The sequence below is a fragment of the Colletes latitarsis genome, chromosome 1, assembly GCF_051014445.1.
Source record: "Colletes latitarsis isolate SP2378_abdomen chromosome 1, iyColLati1, whole genome shotgun sequence".
Taxonomy (NCBI): Eukaryota; Metazoa; Arthropoda; class Insecta; order Hymenoptera; family Colletidae; genus Colletes; species Colletes latitarsis.
The window spans coordinates 44,384,117-44,402,287 of NC_135134.1; the positions used below are offsets into that span (position 1 = coordinate 44,384,117).

An 18,171-nucleotide genomic window follows, 5' to 3' on the forward strand; every position below is an offset into this window, starting at 1 on the left:
TTCGTGCGTACAGCGCCGCGCTTGCCACGGTTGCAACACTTATTACAGTAAATCGGTTAAACGCGAGAGTGTCCGTAATCATAGCAACTACGTCGTAATCGCTACCGTTGCCCCGTACTATTGCCATTACGCGCATTATCATTATAATTCGCAGATTATTAAGCGGTACGCAACGGCCTGATGGCTACCGACCTCGCGACTGGTCGCAGCATGCACGACCGTCGTCGTTTCGCAATTTCCACGAGCAAACAAATCGAACGGCCATAAACGTAGACTAGGCGCGATCTGTCGCGAGAATCCCGAAAATCGCTTGATTTTCCAGTCGTCGAAGCCCCCCCCCCCCTCCCGCGGGCGAAAACGCGGCGAAATCGCGAGCCGGTCGTTAAAATTGATATCGAAAAACGCGTTCGCAGGGGATGGGTTTGGATTGTTCGGGAAATCGCGATCGCGGGGGCGTTGGGGGAACAACGAATTTCAACCGGGGTTGAATTTATAGTCGAGAACGGACCGGGAAACGAGGGGGGAGGTGGGGGGGATAAAAAAAAAAATTGCAAAGCGAGCTCGAAATCATTTTATTTTCCGCGTCCGCGATGACGCACCGCTGCCAGACCCCGGGAGCCGATGACGGTGGAGAGGTTGGGCGAAACGGTGAAACAGGGGGACGGTGGTGGGTGTGTGCGGGGGTGTTCGATTTGAAATTTCCTATTTCGCAACCCGAAGGCCCGGCTTGAAAACCGGCCGCCGCGCCGCATGCAACGTAGCGACGTAGCATCACGCGAACGTTACGGTACGAACGGGAATGACGGAGGGGGTGGTCGGGTTGCGGGGCACGCCGGCAACAGCGCGCCTTCGTCGAGGATTTTTTCGATGATTTTCGAGCGGGGGGTGCGCGCATTCCACACACGCGAGAACTCGACGTTGGTATAAACGGGCGCGCGCTAGCTTTGCGAAAGGAGTCTATCATCCCATTTGGCTGGGTTCGTCGATGGTCGGCCGTTGTTGCGCCGGGAATGCCAGCAGGGGGTGGCGGACAGGGGCGGAAAGGCGTTAGGGTGCCCCGCGGTGGAAAGAGGACGCGATGCAACTCCGATGTCGGTAATAGCATGAACCTAGGGCGAGCGAGAGAGGGAGAGAGCGAAGGAGGGTGGCAGGCCTGCATGCATTTTTTTTCCACACCCCGCGTATTGATCCCGGAGTCATTCAAAATGGCGGCCGGGGCCGAGTCAGCCAATGACTGCCTGAATCGATGACTGCAGCGAGCCACCCCCGGACCGGCCAATGGGAGGCCAATGGGAGGCCGTCGCACGGCGTTCTATGCGGGAACCACCACCCCGATATACGAGACACACCGGCCTACCACCTTCCCGGCGCTGCCGGAGTACGTGCACATGCGTTCGCACGCGTGTATACTCCGTGTTCCGGGTTCGAGCTCGTCGATGATCCGGGACACGTCGATGATTTCCACGGAAAATTCCCCTACCCGGCCGCCCGGAGCTACATTTCGGCCCCCCAAAAAACCGACCGGCCCGACTTTTGATTCGATCGCTTCGCCCGCCTGGCTATTTCCATCCAGACCGTTCGCATTTGTCGCGATTAACGGCCCACCCCCGGCCAACCGACTCTTTTATTCTACCCTCGCGGAATGACGGGAATCGGGACCTGGATCCGCGGTTACGACCAAAGAATCGCACCATTGCCCATTCTACCGGGCTTCGAATCACTCACGGAGTCGTTGACCGCGACGTTCACCGGCGATCCTTTAGATTCCTAATCGAGAGTCGATCCTAGTCTCAACTTCTACTCGACTCGATGCAGATATTCATCGTTGATACTTCCGAGTCATCGACCTTTAACGGATTCGTCGATGCTTCTGCATGAATTTCTAATCGAAAGTCAGTCGTTGTTGAAAGAAACGTTTACTTGTTACATTTATATTATCGATCCTAACCGAAGTCTCAACTTCTACTTACTTTGAAGCAGAAATTCATCGCTAATACTTTTCAATCTTCATTCTTTAACATAGACCTAATGTACATTGACAGATTCGTCGATGATTCTGCATGAATTTCTAATCGAAAGATAGTCATCGAAAAAGTAAACATCTACTTGTTACATTTAAATCGTCGATCCTAGCCAAAGTCTTCGCTTCTACTTGCAGAAATTCATCGTTAATACTTCCTAATCGTCGACCTTTAACATAGACCACATGTAGATCGACAAATTCGTCGATGATTCTGCATAAATTTTTAATCGAAAATTACTCGTTGCTTGAAAGAAAAGTTTACTTGTTAGATTTAAATCGTCGATCCTAGCCAAAATCTCAACTTCTGGTTACATCGAAGCAGAAATTCATCGCTAATACTTTCCAATAATCATCCTTTGACATATACCTAACGTAGATCGACAGGTTCATCGATAATTCTGCATGAATTTCTAATCGAAAAATAGTCATCGAAGAAAGAAACATCTACTTGTTGCATTTAAATCGTCGATCCTAGCCAAAGTCTCCGCTTCTACTTACAGAAATTCATCGTTAATACTTCCTAATCGTCGACCTTTAGTTTGGTAGAAATGAATTTCTAATCAAAAGTTAGTCGTTGTTCTGTTACTCGAGTCATCGAGTAATCGGGACCGAACTTGGACCTATCTAATTGAATTTTGTTTAAATCCACCCGAATCATCAAGTAATCTAGATCTAAACTGAACCATGAAAACTAATGACATTTCTCCATGAAATTTCTAACTTAATATCGCTTATTGGCGGAAATATAGCTTTCGCGTGTTTCGTAGAACAGGAACAGCTAATCCTTCGACATCATCTACTAAAAAAATTCCTCGTCGTCAAACTCAAATCATCGAATAACCTAGACCTAACCTAGACCGCAAAGTTTAGTGACGTTTCTCCACGAGATGTCTAATTGAATGTCGACTATAGGCGGAAACTTAGCTGCCACGTGTTTCAATCTAGATCAGCAACAGTCAGTTCTTCAAGAACTTCTCGTCGACAAAGTGACTCGTTGGCATTCGCATCGTGGATATAATCGTTGCCAAACTCAAGTTTTACGGGCAACGCAAACTAAAATATTTAAAATAATTAAACATATTTGGAACTAGTTCGCGAAATTTAATTAAAACTAAAATACCTTAGTCTTATTTATAAAATTAATAAGGCAAGGGGTTAATGAAATATTTAGTTAAAACTCTAACCCGATCACAGTTGTGAATACCTGCATCAAGACTGGTAACAGTACATTCGGACGAAATTATAGTCTCTTTCTTCTCAAATCTGGAAAACAATAGTCGATCCTTCGTTCGGTTATTCGAAGCGTCAACAGTGTCGTTACACTAATTGAAACTCTAGCCAAGTCATTGCCCTATCTTTCCTACATCAAAGACTATCAAACTTTATGCGCGTTAAAATCATCAACATTGCACGAGTCGTTGAACGACGATTGTTGCTGAAATTTCTAATCAAAAGTCGATTTTAACAGAAGCTTCATCTCATTTCTGCTTAATTCTAAAAGCACTGTCAGTTTTATCTCAAGTTAAAAGAAGAAAAAGACACCTCGTCTTACATCCAAATCATGGATAATGTCATTGTCCATGATTTCACGACGATGTTTTAGAAGCCCCTAACCAAAACTTGAATCATGATTTTAACTTTGCATTGTATTACGAATAGTTTTCTATCAATCTTTATGCCCCGACAGTGCCAGCAACTGTGCACAAGATATCTAATTGAAGTTTTAACTTTTCCATACTCGAGTGTAAGCTTTCGCTATCCTCAACGTAAGAACTGCCTCGTTGTTCCATTCAAATCACAGACAGCACCATTGGTAATTTCACGATTCTTTATTAACGATTCTCTAACTTAAATCTGGGCAGAGCCTTAGCCTTAAGCTCTTAGCTCCTCGTAGCTTGCATCAAAAGCTTTATCTTGATTTTTTGTATGCGTTAAAATCATGGACAGCATCGTTCAACAACCCTCCCACGAAATTTCTAACCAAAACTTGACTTTGTCGTTACCAAAGTTCAGAAATATCAAGTGTAATAACCCTCAGCATCTCTTCCCCTGAATCAAGATCAGAAACAGTCGAATCGTCGCTTTCTGTAATCTCGAAAAAAGGTGTTCCGGCGTTTCTAGATCATGGTCAGTGTCTTTGGTCATAGTTTAACGTATCGTCGAACCTGTAACCCAGTCGAAGTCGCAGTTTCGCGAATCTGGAACAACAACGGTTGGACGGCTGATTCGTGACACGGTTCGTTCAATCTCCAGCGAAGCCGCCTATCTTAGTCACCTTGATCCTGGATACATACTCTGTTATCTTATCGTCGCGTTCACGGCTACTCGGGGGAAAAAAAACTATCAACGAGCTGTCGACTGAGAAATCCTCCGGGCTCCGTTCGTCTCGCGACAGTGTTTGTTTCGCCGATCGTCGAAATCGTAGGATCGAAGGGGGATCCAGCAAGAAACGGACGGACGAACGGACACGTCGGGGTCTGGCTCTGAATCGAAGCGCATCAATTTTCTGCCACGGTACTCGTTGTCGCACTTTGTGCAGAACGCGGGGCAAAGAGAATGTCGAAACTGCACAAGGCACGAGGCACGATTGCATCACGGTCTACACAGCGTGCACCGCGCGCTGCATTACATCTGTGTGTGCATATGTACTTAGATTGGCTCCTATTGACATAGCCACAGACGTCGACGGTGGTGGTACAGTCGGGAAAAATGGGAGCGACGCGTTCCTGGGCCTCGTCGCGCGCTGTCCGCGTCGATTTTCGCCGACACTTTGATCTTCCACGTAGGGTACGAGCGGGGCGCGTCGACTCCCGATTTTCCGTCAGAATGAATTAACAGGAAATCGCGAAACGCTCGCCGGATCGTTTATGGCTTTTCGTATGACGAATCGACACCGATACATCCGTCGATGAGATTTTTCGTTCGACTCGTGCCTGCACCGACGTTTGCGGACGAAACGATGTTTGCCCAAATGGACGTGTTCGGTGCGTCGTTTGCGCGGATTTTGTTGACTGGTGTCAATAGTGGACTCCCGCGCAAACAGTTCTGACAAATTCGCCTGCGTCGATACCTATAGTGGTTTTAGGATAAAGGATTTTCAAACGTTTCGCGACGAGGTCTAGAAGGCTGTTATATTCCTTTTTTCTGGAAAATCGTTTTCGAGCTTTGTCGCGCTCCGGCCGAGGGTAGAAACGCGAGTGCACTTTCTGCCGCAGCTGTACTAACCGCACGATGGAACGGTTTTTCTAGCGCGGGCAGTTTTTCTATTAAGCTTCATTTGTTTCTTTCATTGCGTAATGCGCCGGACGCGTCGCTCATTTCATCCTACTGGCCGTGCACTACTACCGTTAGAATTCTTAATCCGGATTGCAGTTTCGATAGTTCGTGTGACGCTCGTCCCTCTGGCTCGTCGTTTCGATCGTAATCGAGGAAACGATCGCTTGACGCGATATACACGACGGTGCTTTCGCTGTGACTCCGTTTCTCGTCGACTATCCGGAAGTAGGTGTGACTTCTTTAAAAAAAAAAAAGAAAAAACAAACGGAAAAGGAAAAAGATATAAAAGAAACCCGGTGCCACGAATCGAAAACTCGTTACGTTCGTCCTTGAACGCAAAGATCACGCTCCTCCCGTGCGATCGATACTTCCCGTTCGGAGCTTAGCACGGACAGAAACCTGAGGAACCAGTCACCCTTTTCTGCACTCGTTCAGCCCTTGTTCCTCGGCCGGCCGCCAGGCGTCACCTCACCACGGGGTGGTTTTCTCGCGAAGGGATGAATCGACCAGAAGGAAATAATTCGGTTCCGAAAGTGGTATTCGGTACTTGGAAAAAATGACCGTTCTCTCTGGAAAGGAGACCTCCAAAGAAGACCGAGCGAAAAAAGAGAAGCGAGGAGCAAAATTCTATGCCCTCGGCAGGAAGTGTACGATCTCAGGCGAGTCACGATCTCGACGAGGGTTCAAAGAGTATCGAGAAAACGCTCAGGGGACGGTTGAACGGAGAGATAGAGAGAGCTAGCGGGTCGAGGGTCTCGTTTCGGCCGAGAAGGCGGACAATCGAAAGAAAGAAGGCAAGATCAGGGCCAGAAGACAAATGTCTTCCTACGCAGAGCCGTGCGTTCTATCAGGGGAGTCGATCGAGTCGATTCACAGAGCGAGAGAGAAGGCGAGTCGCATCGCGCCGGCACAACTGGCCGCCAAGATGCAAGTGCACGTGCACGTCGTATGCACCGACTCGACTCGAGTATCCTTCTGTGTCGGTTGGTTCGTCGAGGTTCCAGCTGCCGATCGGGATCGGGGGAATCGGGATCGGGATTGGGATCTAAAATGCTACATGAACGTGTGCACGTACGTAGGTGCAATTGGCCGTTCCCGTTCAACGTGTGAATGCTGGCCGGTGCATATGTGCGCATGCAGCTCGCGATCCACCCACCCTTCGTGAAGGAGCCTCGGCTCTCACCTGTTTTCACCCTGCCAGTTCATTTGTAATTTAAAACGAGTCTCGATTGCCCAATGCGTCCCCTCTTTGCCCATCCCACGCACTTATCGCCCCCAGTCCATAAATTCATGCGTATTTTCCCCGTCGTAAAAGTTGCCGGCCTACTCGAAAAATAACCTCGGGTAACTCGGTGATACCTGGTCATTTGATCGTAGATAGGCTTCATCCGCCCGTAAACGGAGAGTCAATGAATAGGATACCCGACGTATAGAAATCACAAAAAGCTGCCTCCTAAAGGTCTCCGCGATTAGTGGAACAGTAGATCCGAACCGCCGTACGCGAATTGCTAGTGCATTGTGCTGCATCTAGAAACACTCGAGGAGATTAACGGCAAATTCGAGATTTCCAAAATCACACCTCTAAATATTATACGTAGACATATTAAAACTTCGACGATCGTTCAATTTTTATTAAGGAATAAAAAAATTGCCCGATGCTGTTAAAATTTCAGATAGAATATTTTCTTCGCTCGATACAGCTGTGATCCCCTCGGACTGACACAATCAGATGTTCTATTTCTCGAAAATTTCTAGGTCGATCTGCAATTTAGTGTAGTTATGCGTTTATATAATGCTAAACTGCTGAATGTGATTAGATTCGCGATCGGAAAATTTTTTTTTCTGCGTCTCGGAAATAATAACATTCAAGAATTTAGACAAATTTTCGATTCGAGAAATCGATGCGATTGGAGAAAATAAATAAATTTATTCGGAAATTTGCGTGAAAATCTGCACCTATTTTCTAATCAAACGTGGTTCAATTCGCGATAAAAGTGATTCTTTTTGGCTACGCAATGAAGAACTATAAATAATTTTGCACAATTTACAATTTCCTCTATCTGAACATGGCTCCAAACGCTTCAAAAAGATGAATTTTGGATTCACGATTAGAGCAAGAATTGGCAATAATTACGAAACCAAGTGATTCATTATAAAGTTGCATATATAAATATGATTTATGTGGAACATAGAGGAGGGTATTTAACGAGTCCAATGAGTTTGAGGGTCTAGATAGGTCATACGCATAAAATTTTGAAAAGTAGACTTATTGAAAACCAATATTTATTCTTCCTGACCTGACAGTGGCATAATATACGTGATGCTATTGATGTATAATATATAATCGTACATGTGTGTCATTCAGTCTTACTCGTTCTTTCACTCTTCTCGGTATGTTTCTTGTATATTCATAAAATTCTACAATCATATTTCTCGATACGTTCCATACATCGTACAGATAGAATTCGTCCAAAATTGTGTAAAAAGTTCAAGTTCTCGAAAGCGGCATATCGCAATGTAAGAATTAGCGATCAGTACAGATTTTGACAAAGTCTTAAAAAAGTCTAGTTTCATTCTCTAGACTCGAAAACTGCAACCGCCTTAAAAAATATCGTAATTCTTTAAGTTTGCCAAGACACGGGGGGTGAAAAATTATGAACGTCGCGCAGTATCTATGATCTCATCATCGAAACCTGTAATTGGCGTAAAATTGAATATTCCTTTGGAATAATACAACGGTAGATCAAGGGTACGTGCGTGTACTTTCTCGTCGGCAAATTCTTACCTCGGTAACAACCTGTCGCGGCCGGAAGTTCGATCGTGATCATGGTACAGGGGCCCTTCTTTCCGTGCACTCCCCCGCGCCGCTGTTTCGCGTGTTTATGCAGATGCGTGGCCGAAAAATGCTCGTACGGTTACGGACATCTGTCAGATTCGACCGACAGATAGACGGAGGCTCGCGTCGAAACTCTATCGAGGCTCGTCGATCTACCGCCGCGTTCCAACGATAAATTCCACGGTCGATTTTCGTGGTCGGTCTTATCGGACAAAGGGCGCGACTCGGATCAAAATTCTCGCGTCGGAGAAACCTACGATTCACCGAAACGTGCACGTTGGGAAGAGCAACGCGCAAGAGTAAAGTCGAGAGAGGGCTGGTTTCTCGCTAGAGTTGCGTCCACCTGAAGCGTGGAGCGTGTGGCAGGTAGCCGCGGAGGGTGGATGCTGTGTACGTGACGGGACGCGCAGTCGGGTAGGGGTTGGAAATAAAAAAAAAGAGCGGCGCGGTTCTCCGCCCTCCGGCCCCACACTTCCACGTGCACGCCACGTGGAAAAAAGGACGAGGCCAGCGTAAAAAAGCAGCGCGTAGGGGTCTCGACGCGGCAGGTCCAGTGGGGATGAAAGCGGCCGAGCCGAAGGAAGGGAAAACCGGGCAGAGGAAAGGACAGACTCTCTTCGAGAGTGGAGGGTGGTTGGCGTGGGAGCGAACAGGAGTTGGGAAAGGAAAGAGCGGGACGGAAGAACGAGTAGAGGGGAAAGACGTTGCCCGAGTACGGGAGGGATGGAAAGCTTGGGTCGTGGTGGGGTAAACACGTTAGACGGCGTCGGTGAGGGGCTGCGAAGAAGAGAAGGGGGCCGTCTATTTGACGAGGAGGGTGCGTAAGATGAACAGGATGACCATCGACCACCCTCGGCTATGAAATGAACATCGCCTCCGCTGAAAAGTCGACGTCCTCGAGGTCGACGATCTATCTTCCGATCAAGATCTCGGGTGACGAGGAACCTTCCGCCGCCGCGGCGCTCCGCGTCTAAGAATCCGGATAAGAAGATTAATACGATAAATGGGGCGAGAACGCGCGGCCCGATACAAAACGTTACGTCGCGTATCGTGATCGATGGGGAAAAAGAGTTTCAAAGGGTCGACCTAGTGGGAAGGGATAAAAAAGAAGTCCCACTCCCCCTTCTGGTTAGTCACGCGTGTGTAGCCATACGGAGCGTTGGGGAGGCCATTTTTATACGACGGTCCCCTTCTTTTTATTTGTACCTCAGACTACACCCCCTTACCCTCGACGTCGGCGATTTTTCGATCAGTCGAATTCGTCGGTTCGTGACGTTCGCACGTACGCGTGAACCCCCGGCAAACCGTGAAGCGCGCAGACCCGAACGCTGAAACGAGCCACGACGGTTCGAAACCGAAATTTCAAGGACTCGCGAGAAATTCGACCGTCCGAAAAGTCCGAGCGTGTTTATGTCCGACGTCGGAACATAAGCGCGAGAGGGTGGCAGCGCGGCGGTCCGGGTGCAGAGACAAGGACGATCTTCCACCCTTGCTGAACGGACGGAGACGAGACCGGGAGAAGGAGAGGTTCGCGTACCGGGAAGGAGAAAAACCAGACAAGGGAGAAAGAGAGCCCTACTCTCTTTCTTACCCCTTAGAACGGCTACCCCCGACGGAGACGTCGGCGGAGTCGGAGGCGTCCCCCACCCACGTCGAGAGGAGCCGGCAGAAGGAACGGCAAGGGCGCGGGGCGAGGAGGCGAGTGAGTGTCGAGGAAAAGGGGGAGACAGAGCGCGCGCCTCGACGAGGTCGGCTGGTGGGGGCGAAGGAAAAGAGGGGTGGCTTGAAAACTGCTGTCCTAGGGCAGGCTCAGTTTTTCGTCCTCTCGGAGGTAGATTTTGGCCGTGGGAGGACCGGCCAAGGGTCGAACGTCGGTCGAGGGTGACCCGGGCCGGGGCCCAGGTCCCGCGGACCCCGGCTCGCGAGCCTCTTAAGCGGAAAACCGAGCCGCAGAAGGCAGCCGGAGGCAGCCAGAAATTTCGCGACCGCGCACCACCTAAGACAACGCCCCTACCCGAACACGCGTTCTTTAAGGCACGAGGGGGTGGCTTTTAGTCAGACGCACGCGGTCTGAGAAGCGCGCCACCACCGGCCCCCGCCGACGGAGAAGGACTTAGCGTTTCTCGCGAGCCGCAGACCCGAGTCAGTTTCGGTTCCTCCTCCGTCAAGGACTCGAGAACGCGGAAGAGGAGACGAGCTTTTTCCTCGATCGTGCACGCGCCGTTGTCGTCGTTGTCGTTGTCGTTGTCGTTGTCGTTGTCGTTGTCGTTGTCGTCGCCGTCGTGCTCCGTCTTCGCGACTATCCACGGAATATTGAAGCAACGTTGTCTCGCCGCTAACGGACGCATCTCCGAATTACTGAACTCCGAGAAGGGAAGTCGACCGTGCGTGTTTACGTATGATCGTTGGCCTCCTCGATCCGCTGTCGCTCTTCCTCGTCGAGAGATACTCCGATCTCGGAACGTAAGAGATCTTGGATTTTCCTTCGGTCTTGCAGTTCCTGTGCTCTGACACGCAGTGCTCCGCAGGACTTTGAAAAAAAAACGAAAGTGACTGTCGTGCACGGATAGTGGAACACCTGGACAACCCGTTTATCTTTTTTCCACCGTGATTTTGGTCAGTTTTTCCCCCTCTTTCGGCCAACCCTCTTTCGCCGTTGATCCAACCCCCTCCAACTCAGCTCCCTGACATGCCCGGTACACGTCAACGACGTCTGCAGTGTTTTCTCGCGATCGCGTACGGCTCGATCCTTTCTTAATCCCGCCATCGGGACAGAAATGGAGTACCTTGACGGAATTACCAAGGATAAACGTGAGACCGACCGACGCGAAATTCTCGCGGCGAGGAGTTGCTTCGCTCGTCGGAGGATCCGTTGAAAGTTTCATCTTACGTGGTCGCAATCACGGTATTCCAGCGATTAAACGCGTCGTTGCTCAACGATATTGTCCGTGTCGCGAACAATGGGGATGACCGTTCTCGCGACGACAAGGAATTTTCCGTCCAGTGATACTGCTTTCCGTTACTCCGATCTTAAGTCGAGCTTAAAGAACGGTACGAATCGTGCGTTAAACAGAAAATCTCGAGCCTCGAATCGTCGGAAAAGATGTTTCGTCGCGTCGAGTCGTGTGCAGCTCGGTTTCGTCGAACGATAATCACGTCGAACGAGCGAAACGAGTATTTGATGTCTTCTTGAAACAGAAATATTGCCTCGAGATTCGCGCGGATCCGTCTGTTCGTAACGTTAGAGACTCGCGGCAATTCCTAGAGATCTCAATCCCTTCGAGCTAAATCCCTTCTTTTTTTTCTCGTTTGCGAATCCGTCCAATTTCCGACTGCAACGTCGTTTCGTCGCAAACTTTCTTCGATTCTCGCGAACGGATTTTGTCTGTCGGTGGCGGTCTGTGACGCGACGGCAAAACCTTCCGCGACTCACGTGCTGTCGGGAAGCAACTTCAAAGGGACGATCCACCGCGATCAGACCAACGGAATCACGAAAGTACCTACCCGCGAAGTTGAAAGTGTAAATCCGCCGTCTTTCGAAGGAAATATAGTCAAAGTGTTCTCGTACCGGTGTTCCGAATTTTTCGGAACTTGACGTCCCATCGAGTGAAATTGTTGGAAACTCGTAATATCGAATGGAAATATTTTCGAGATCCTTCTCCGATTCCTAGTGCACGTTCCCGTCGATTCGTTGTAACAAGTTTTCTTCGCGCGCGTTTGTTCGAACTGTAACGTTAACGTCGCGTCGCGTAGATTCCGAGCGAATAGTTGAGTTTTTCACAGTGAGTGGCAAGACGTGTCTCGAGATCATGGAAAATAGTAATCGGTGCGATGATCGCGATCAGTGCGAGGCTGTTAGAACCCCGTAAACTCCCAATTTTCCGACCCATTGCATGCTTTTAACGGGAGATTGAGTGACAATTAGTGCCGATAGTTGAAACATACGTGAACTGTGGTGATAAACGAGCGGCATAAAAATAGCTTTTCTTTTCTGAATTGCAGCTTCGAGCGGGAGACGCATTGCAGCAAGAGATTCCCGTGCAGGAGAGGAAGACTGGACAAAGCGGAAGAAGCAGAATAAGACGAGCAAAGCTGAAGAAGCGGAGGAACACAAGAGCAAAAGAAGAGCGAAAGCGAGACGCGTAAAAGCGGGGTTGCGACAAGAGTGATTCAGAGTAGCGAAGAGAAAAAAAAGGTGAGAGAGAACGGGAAAGCGAGAGATCGAAGAACACAAGGATAAAGGTCCGAAGTAAGGATAAATCCGAAGGGAAGGAATCAAGTGAGATAACCAACAGTGAAAAAAGGCAAAAGATCGAAGGAAGAAGAAGAAGAAGAAGGAGCTCGCTAGAAAGAACCTGGCGCCGCATACATATATATTTCAGTGTGTTCAAAAAACGAGTGTACCTAAGTGCAATATTATTAAACCTAAACGATAATAAGAAGCAACCACAACTACCATCGACGATATCGGTAACGACGAGCGGTTAATCGTTAATCGAATAGAATTCCTTTTAAAGAGTTAAAAATACCCTAGAGTCGCATTTCGAGGGGAAGTCGTGAACGGACGCGAGAAACAGGACGAACAAGGGTCGCGAAGTAGAGGAAGCAGCGACTGAAGCAGCATCGCAACCTCGACACACTGTGCAGGCAGAGTGACACGCGGAATCAACGCGGTCGGAGAACTGCCGTCCCGGCACGAAGAGATCACACACGACGTATCACACGCTGGACGGGCGAGTCATTTTCCACGCATCGAAAGAACCACAAGGGCTCGCGCGTTCGCACATACACGCACATACAACACGCACATCGACATAACGGGGCTACGAACTACTCAGGGCAAAACGGGACGAGCAGCGTCATCCGCGAGTGCGATTTCTCACCCGGCCAGCACAGAGGCCGCGGCACCGGACTTCGACAAAGAGCGTTTCGCGTCCGCACAGACTGTCCTTCTCGTTCACACCGTCCGGGCTGGGCAATCCTGAATGTTAACCTGAACTTAAGTGTACGATAGACTTTAAGTTAGATAGAACAAAGAAAATAGGGTGTTCTCCAGTGTCGGAGGACGTCCGCTCGCGCGCGCATCAATTCGCATCACACGACACGCAATACACACACACACACACATACCTATACACGACACGCACACGCAAATGCAGACCAGAGGAAGGAGGAACTAAAGAAGAGACGAGAGACACGCGTATGAAACGCCGAATCGCGGAGACGCACGCGCGCGATCAGTGACGAAATACGAAGGTCCGCGATCGCGTTACGGGAAATACGTATCGAAGAACCGTAGGAAGCGAAGGGTCCATCGGTCGCGTACCAAACGACCGATCGGTGGTCGTTCGCATACTACGCGAGGGACACGCTGGTGACGAGAACCAGAGAGGCCGCGAGGAGAAGCTCGAGGGCAGAGCGAAGCGCAGCCGAGGCTAAGAAAGAAGACAGAGGTGTACCGAGGGAAAGAGTTTCATGAGCCAAGTAGCGGGAGGCAGCAGCAGCAGGCCCGGGAAGTCGAAGCAGGTGGCGAGTAACTGACGTTGCCCGCCGCCCACGTCGAGCGAGGATCGTTGTCCTTAGGACGATCCTGGGTTAAGGAGCACGCGATACAGCGGGGAGAAAGATAGGAAGGAACGGCGGCGAGCGCGGAAGTGTGCCGGCCGTCGAGCTGCTTACCAGAAGGGGTGCGAAAAAGCGGGCAAGCTGCGCCGGAAGGGGGTAGCCCGGGCTTCTCGCGAAGGCCTCAAAATTTCGGACGAGACGGCGGCCCTGGACCTACGTGCCCAGACGCAAACCCAACCCGACTTTGGCTTGGATCATCACCAGCAGCAACATCACCATCAACAGCAGCAGCAGCAACAACAACAGCAGCAGCAGCAGCATCAACAACAGCAGCAGCAAGGCCAAAATCCAGAGTCGCGTCCACACCATCACCTTCAGCAGCATCATCATCATCAGCATCACCCCGGAAATCATCTCCACTCTGGCGATTCGGGGGGTGGGATAGGAGGCGGAGGAGGTGGCGGTGGAGCAGGTGGAGGTGGCGGTGGCGGTGGCGGTGGCGGAAGTGGCGGCGGTGGAAGTGGCGGTGGTGTTGCTGGTGTTGCTGGAGGAGGAACGGCCGGGTCCGAGGCGGACAGAGCCGTTAGGATCCACGACGAAGACGACGAGGATATCACCGAGAGGGAGGACGAGGAGGAAGACGAGGATCCTTGCAGCACGCCAGAACCGGACCTCGAAAACGAGCCGGAACCCATGGAGGTCCAAACATCGGCCGTCACCGCGGCGGCCGCGAACCTTCACGCGCTGCGACAGCATGTCTTTAAGATGTCCGATTACTGGCAGCAACCACAACGGGGGCCGCCCCAGCATTCGCCGGGGATACAGCACAGCCCTATCTCAAATTCGACTCAGCAACAGCAACACCAGCAACAAGTGCAGCAGATGCACAGCCCGCTCGGGCAACAGCAGCAGCAGCAACAACAACAACAGCAGCAGCAGCAACAGCAGCAGCAGCAGCCGAACGTATCCCAGGTACAGCAGACCGCCAACTCGGGATTAGGGCAAACCCCTAGTCCGCAACAACAAATGCAGCAACAACAACAGCACGCGATGTCCATGAGCCAACAAACGGCTCAAGGAGCGCAACATCAGTCTTCCCCGGCACCGACCACGCCGTCGCCTCAAGCGGATCATCAGAGCGCCATCGCGTCCAGCATGGCTCAGAGTCTTCACAGCTTGGCGCAGGTACAACAATCCATGTCCCAGGCGTCGAGTCCATCGCTGGCCGTCCAGGCGGTCCAGGCGGCTCAGGCGCTCAACCAAAACTTGGGACAAGCGCTGACGCAAGCGCTGACGCAAAACATGCAACAGAACCTGGGGCAAACGTTGCAGCACAATCTGGCGCAAAGTCTGACGCCGAGTTTGTCGCCGCAGCAACAACAACAGCTGCTAAATCAACCGCAGAATCTCAGCCAGGCCAACCAAAATCTACAACAGAACATCCAGAGTCAGGCGCAGAACCTGTCGCAAACGTTGCAGCAGCAGGCGCAAAACCTGTCGCAGAATCTCGGCCAGAGTCTCAGCCAGCAGGCGCTACAACAACAAGCGCAGAACCTGTCGCAGAATCTGCAACAACAGGCGCAGAATCTGTCGCAGAATTTACAGCAACAGGCGTTGACCATGGCAGGCACCATCGCTCAAAATGGCGGACTCGCCGGGATGAACATGTCAACCAACCAGCAACAGAACTCCCAGAACTCGATGCTGAGTCCGGGAGCGACCAGCCAAGACTCCCACGACACCAGCCTGACGGAAAAACTCGTCAACGAGCTACAGGTGAGAGAACGCGTACGCGATTCGAGAAACCGCTCGCTTACAGTAGACATATTTTACTTTCGCGCTTTTATTTTCTCGATCTCGGTTAGACTCGCCCGTAGCCCCGGAGAGAAGAGATAAATAAACTGGGACGAGGCAACCGCGATAAAAGTGCATAATGCGCCGATAAATAGGGTCATTCACTTGGGCCGACTGACGCCGGACAATACTTTCAAACAGTTTTTGCTGGCGGCGAAAAATACATTTTACTCGCTCGTTTGCAAACCTAGCAGTAGTAAATTCTCCGTAGAACGTTACCGAGACCCAAACCTACATCTAATTCGTATCTGACGTAAGCCAGGACGTCATCCGCGCGTCTCGAATCCTTAAATTTGAAAATTCCGACCCAAGATCCGTAGAGGTTTCCAGATCTTTGGTACGCAGACCATCGGTGATCTCGCGAGGGGAGAAAGAAAGGGGCCTCGAGCCCTTCGTGCCGCGAAAGAAGCGTCGGCGTCGGTTCGACTGGATGACTTTCGATAAATCGCGCGGCATCGTCGACGATTCTCGCTGACTGTTTGAATCTGCGACTGTACCGAGATACACTGACCATGGTTCACGCACATCGGAATACGTTGACTTACCGCGTCGCGTACTTCGCCACACGCGTACGACACACGTACACGACACACGCGCGTGCCGCGAGAAACGAACGAACGGGAGAGCAGCGAGAGTGAGAGAAAGAGAGCTAGCACGAACGCGAGCTCGAGGGCCGGCTTGCGAGCAAGCGAGCGAACGAGCAGCCAGGCGGCCAGGCGGCCAGGCAGCCAGCCACGCACACATTAGAGTCACGGGGCCACAAATGCAAACGCGGCCCACGCACACCGATGCGAGGAGATGCAGATACGTCGTCTCTCGGGGTTCTTGACCCGCGCAACACAGATAATACTATACGCATACGTCATACGGTACGCCGAGAAGATGTTCTCGAGAAAATATCGCGGCGTGCTTCTGCGATGCCACAGTCCCGCGAGCTTCGATACGAGGAAACTAAGTAAATATATCCCCGCGGATCCGCTTCGGTCTCGCCGCTAATAGCAATTCAAACGTTTTCTTTTTCTCTCTTTTTCTTTTTTCTTTTTTTTTTTTTTTGTTTCGTAGAGACCAGCGCTCTCCGCGTCGCCTTCACGCGAGATTTTCTGTACCGGGTGATTCTGGAAACTGGAACGTAGCAACGAAAATTCGCAGAGGAAAAGGTCCAACAGCATCGATCGATTCTCGATCAAACTTGTACTTTTCTTTCCTGGCGTTGGGGCATTTTTTGTCTTGTCACGAAAATATTTAACGATGATTCTCGATACCTCGTTCCACTGTTCTCTCAAACTACTCTAGGTCCGCCTCGAGCCTCTATGCGCACAATAACGCGGAATGCTGACGGTGGAATGCATTTGAGGAAAGAATCGTGGTATAAGAAGGCCTCGCTGGTCACAACTTTCTCCTCTACGAATTTTCTATAGCCCAACCCAGTTTCCGGGATCACCGTGTGTGCCGATGGGTAGCAACAGCTTCGACGTTACATGCTATGTACGTCCGATTACGAGTGTGTTTTTTTTTTAAGTAGAAAGACTTTTCTAAAGAATCTCTGCGTTCCACGACAATGGAACGACTAAGACACCTAGTGTCCCGAGAATTGCTAGACAAGCGATTTTATAGTAATGACTGGTTAGCGAATAGGGCATGGAAAAGTAAACTAACACGAGCCTCCTGTCTTGCCTGATAGTCTCGTGCCTCTGCGGCGGGACTTGGAGGTGCAGGAGGCGCCGGCGGAGGAATGGGCAACATCAACGAGCGCACCCTCGAGGAATGCTGGTCCACCCTGCAACGAGTGAGTTGAACACTCAGCCCGTTCAAGATCCCCTTATTATTATTTCTCCTCGTCACACGCAGCTTCCTGTTCAATACCTCTCACTTTTCTTTTCGCCGATTCCCGTAATAGGATCGTCGTTTTTTCTCTTTTTTTCTCTCGTGGATTTTTTTTTCGTTCTCTTACGTTCTTCCCGCACGTTCATGCAGCAACCAACCCGCTGACGTTCTACGCAACAGATATATCCTTGGTTTTTTCTACGAGAGTTTCGTTTCAGTTTCGGTGCTTCCTCCGAGCGAGGATGCACCATCACCAGTGTTTCTAGTCGCATACGTGCATACATATATTTTTTTTTTTTCATTTTTCGTTGTAGTAATGTTTTTTTTTTTATTTTTACCCCACACCGCTGGCATGCTCTACGTGCGTGTATGTGCTTCTGTATGATTTGTTGTTTACTCTTAACGTAAGACAAAACCGTCGACAACGATCGAGCTCGATGCATTCGCGTCTCGATCGTCCCTACGATTGACCGCCACGGCGCGGCGGTTCGAGAACGATCCATACGAATCACGGAACGCGCAGAGAAAATTTTCACGGACGGAATCGTAGGTAGACGACCGTCGTCCAGCTTAGCGTCTCGACGAACGGTACCTCGGCAGCCCCGCGAGACAATACCGCGTTTAATTGTTCCATACGCGTATTCCACGCACGATGCAACCGATTTAATGGGACAGTCCGTCACGATCGATAGTATACGAGTCCCCGCGTATATGGCGTTGTCCTTTTACGAGCCAGAACCGAAATGAGGGGAAAGGAAGCACCGCTAACGAGCCGTGAATCGAGTCGGACTAT

The 18,171-nt window shown here is 50.3% G+C and overlaps 2 protein-coding genes across 18 annotated transcripts in view; both read left to right on the forward strand.

The window, feature by feature from the left end:
- The window catches only part of LOC143343044 (uncharacterized), a 53,321-nt gene extending 41,046 nt beyond the window's left edge, over positions 1-12,275 (forward strand). Inside the window, exons 1-2 of one of the 4 annotated variants that reach the window (XM_076767546.1) lie at positions 5,546-6,370; positions 12,138-12,275. In XM_076767546.1, coding sequence (XP_076623661.1) covers positions 6,117-6,370; positions 12,138-12,216 — 333 coding nt within the window. In that variant the 5' untranslated portion in view covers positions 5,546-6,116 and the 3' untranslated portion in view covers positions 12,217-12,275. Of the gene's footprint in view, positions 1-5,545; positions 6,371-10,373; positions 10,599-12,137 lie in introns of those variants that run through there. The other 3 variants (XR_013079902.1, XR_013079898.1, XR_013079899.1) reach the window with 3 other exon arrangements.
- Positions 12,276-12,318: 43 nt separating this feature from the next.
- Dati (zinc finger protein datilografo) overlaps positions 12,319-18,171 on the forward strand; it is a 124,166-nt gene continuing 118,313 nt past the window's right edge. For 12 of the 14 annotated variants that reach the window (XM_076767435.1, XM_076767478.1, XM_076767533.1 and 9 more), the window contains exons 1-2: positions 13,719-15,476; positions 17,236-17,340. In XM_076767435.1, coding sequence (XP_076623550.1) covers positions 14,394-15,476; positions 17,236-17,340 — 1,188 coding nt within the window. In that variant the 5' untranslated portion in view covers positions 13,719-14,393. Of the gene's footprint in view, positions 15,477-17,235; positions 17,341-18,171 lie in introns of all 14 variants that reach the window. The other 2 variants (XM_076767505.1, XM_076767523.1) reach the window with 2 other exon arrangements.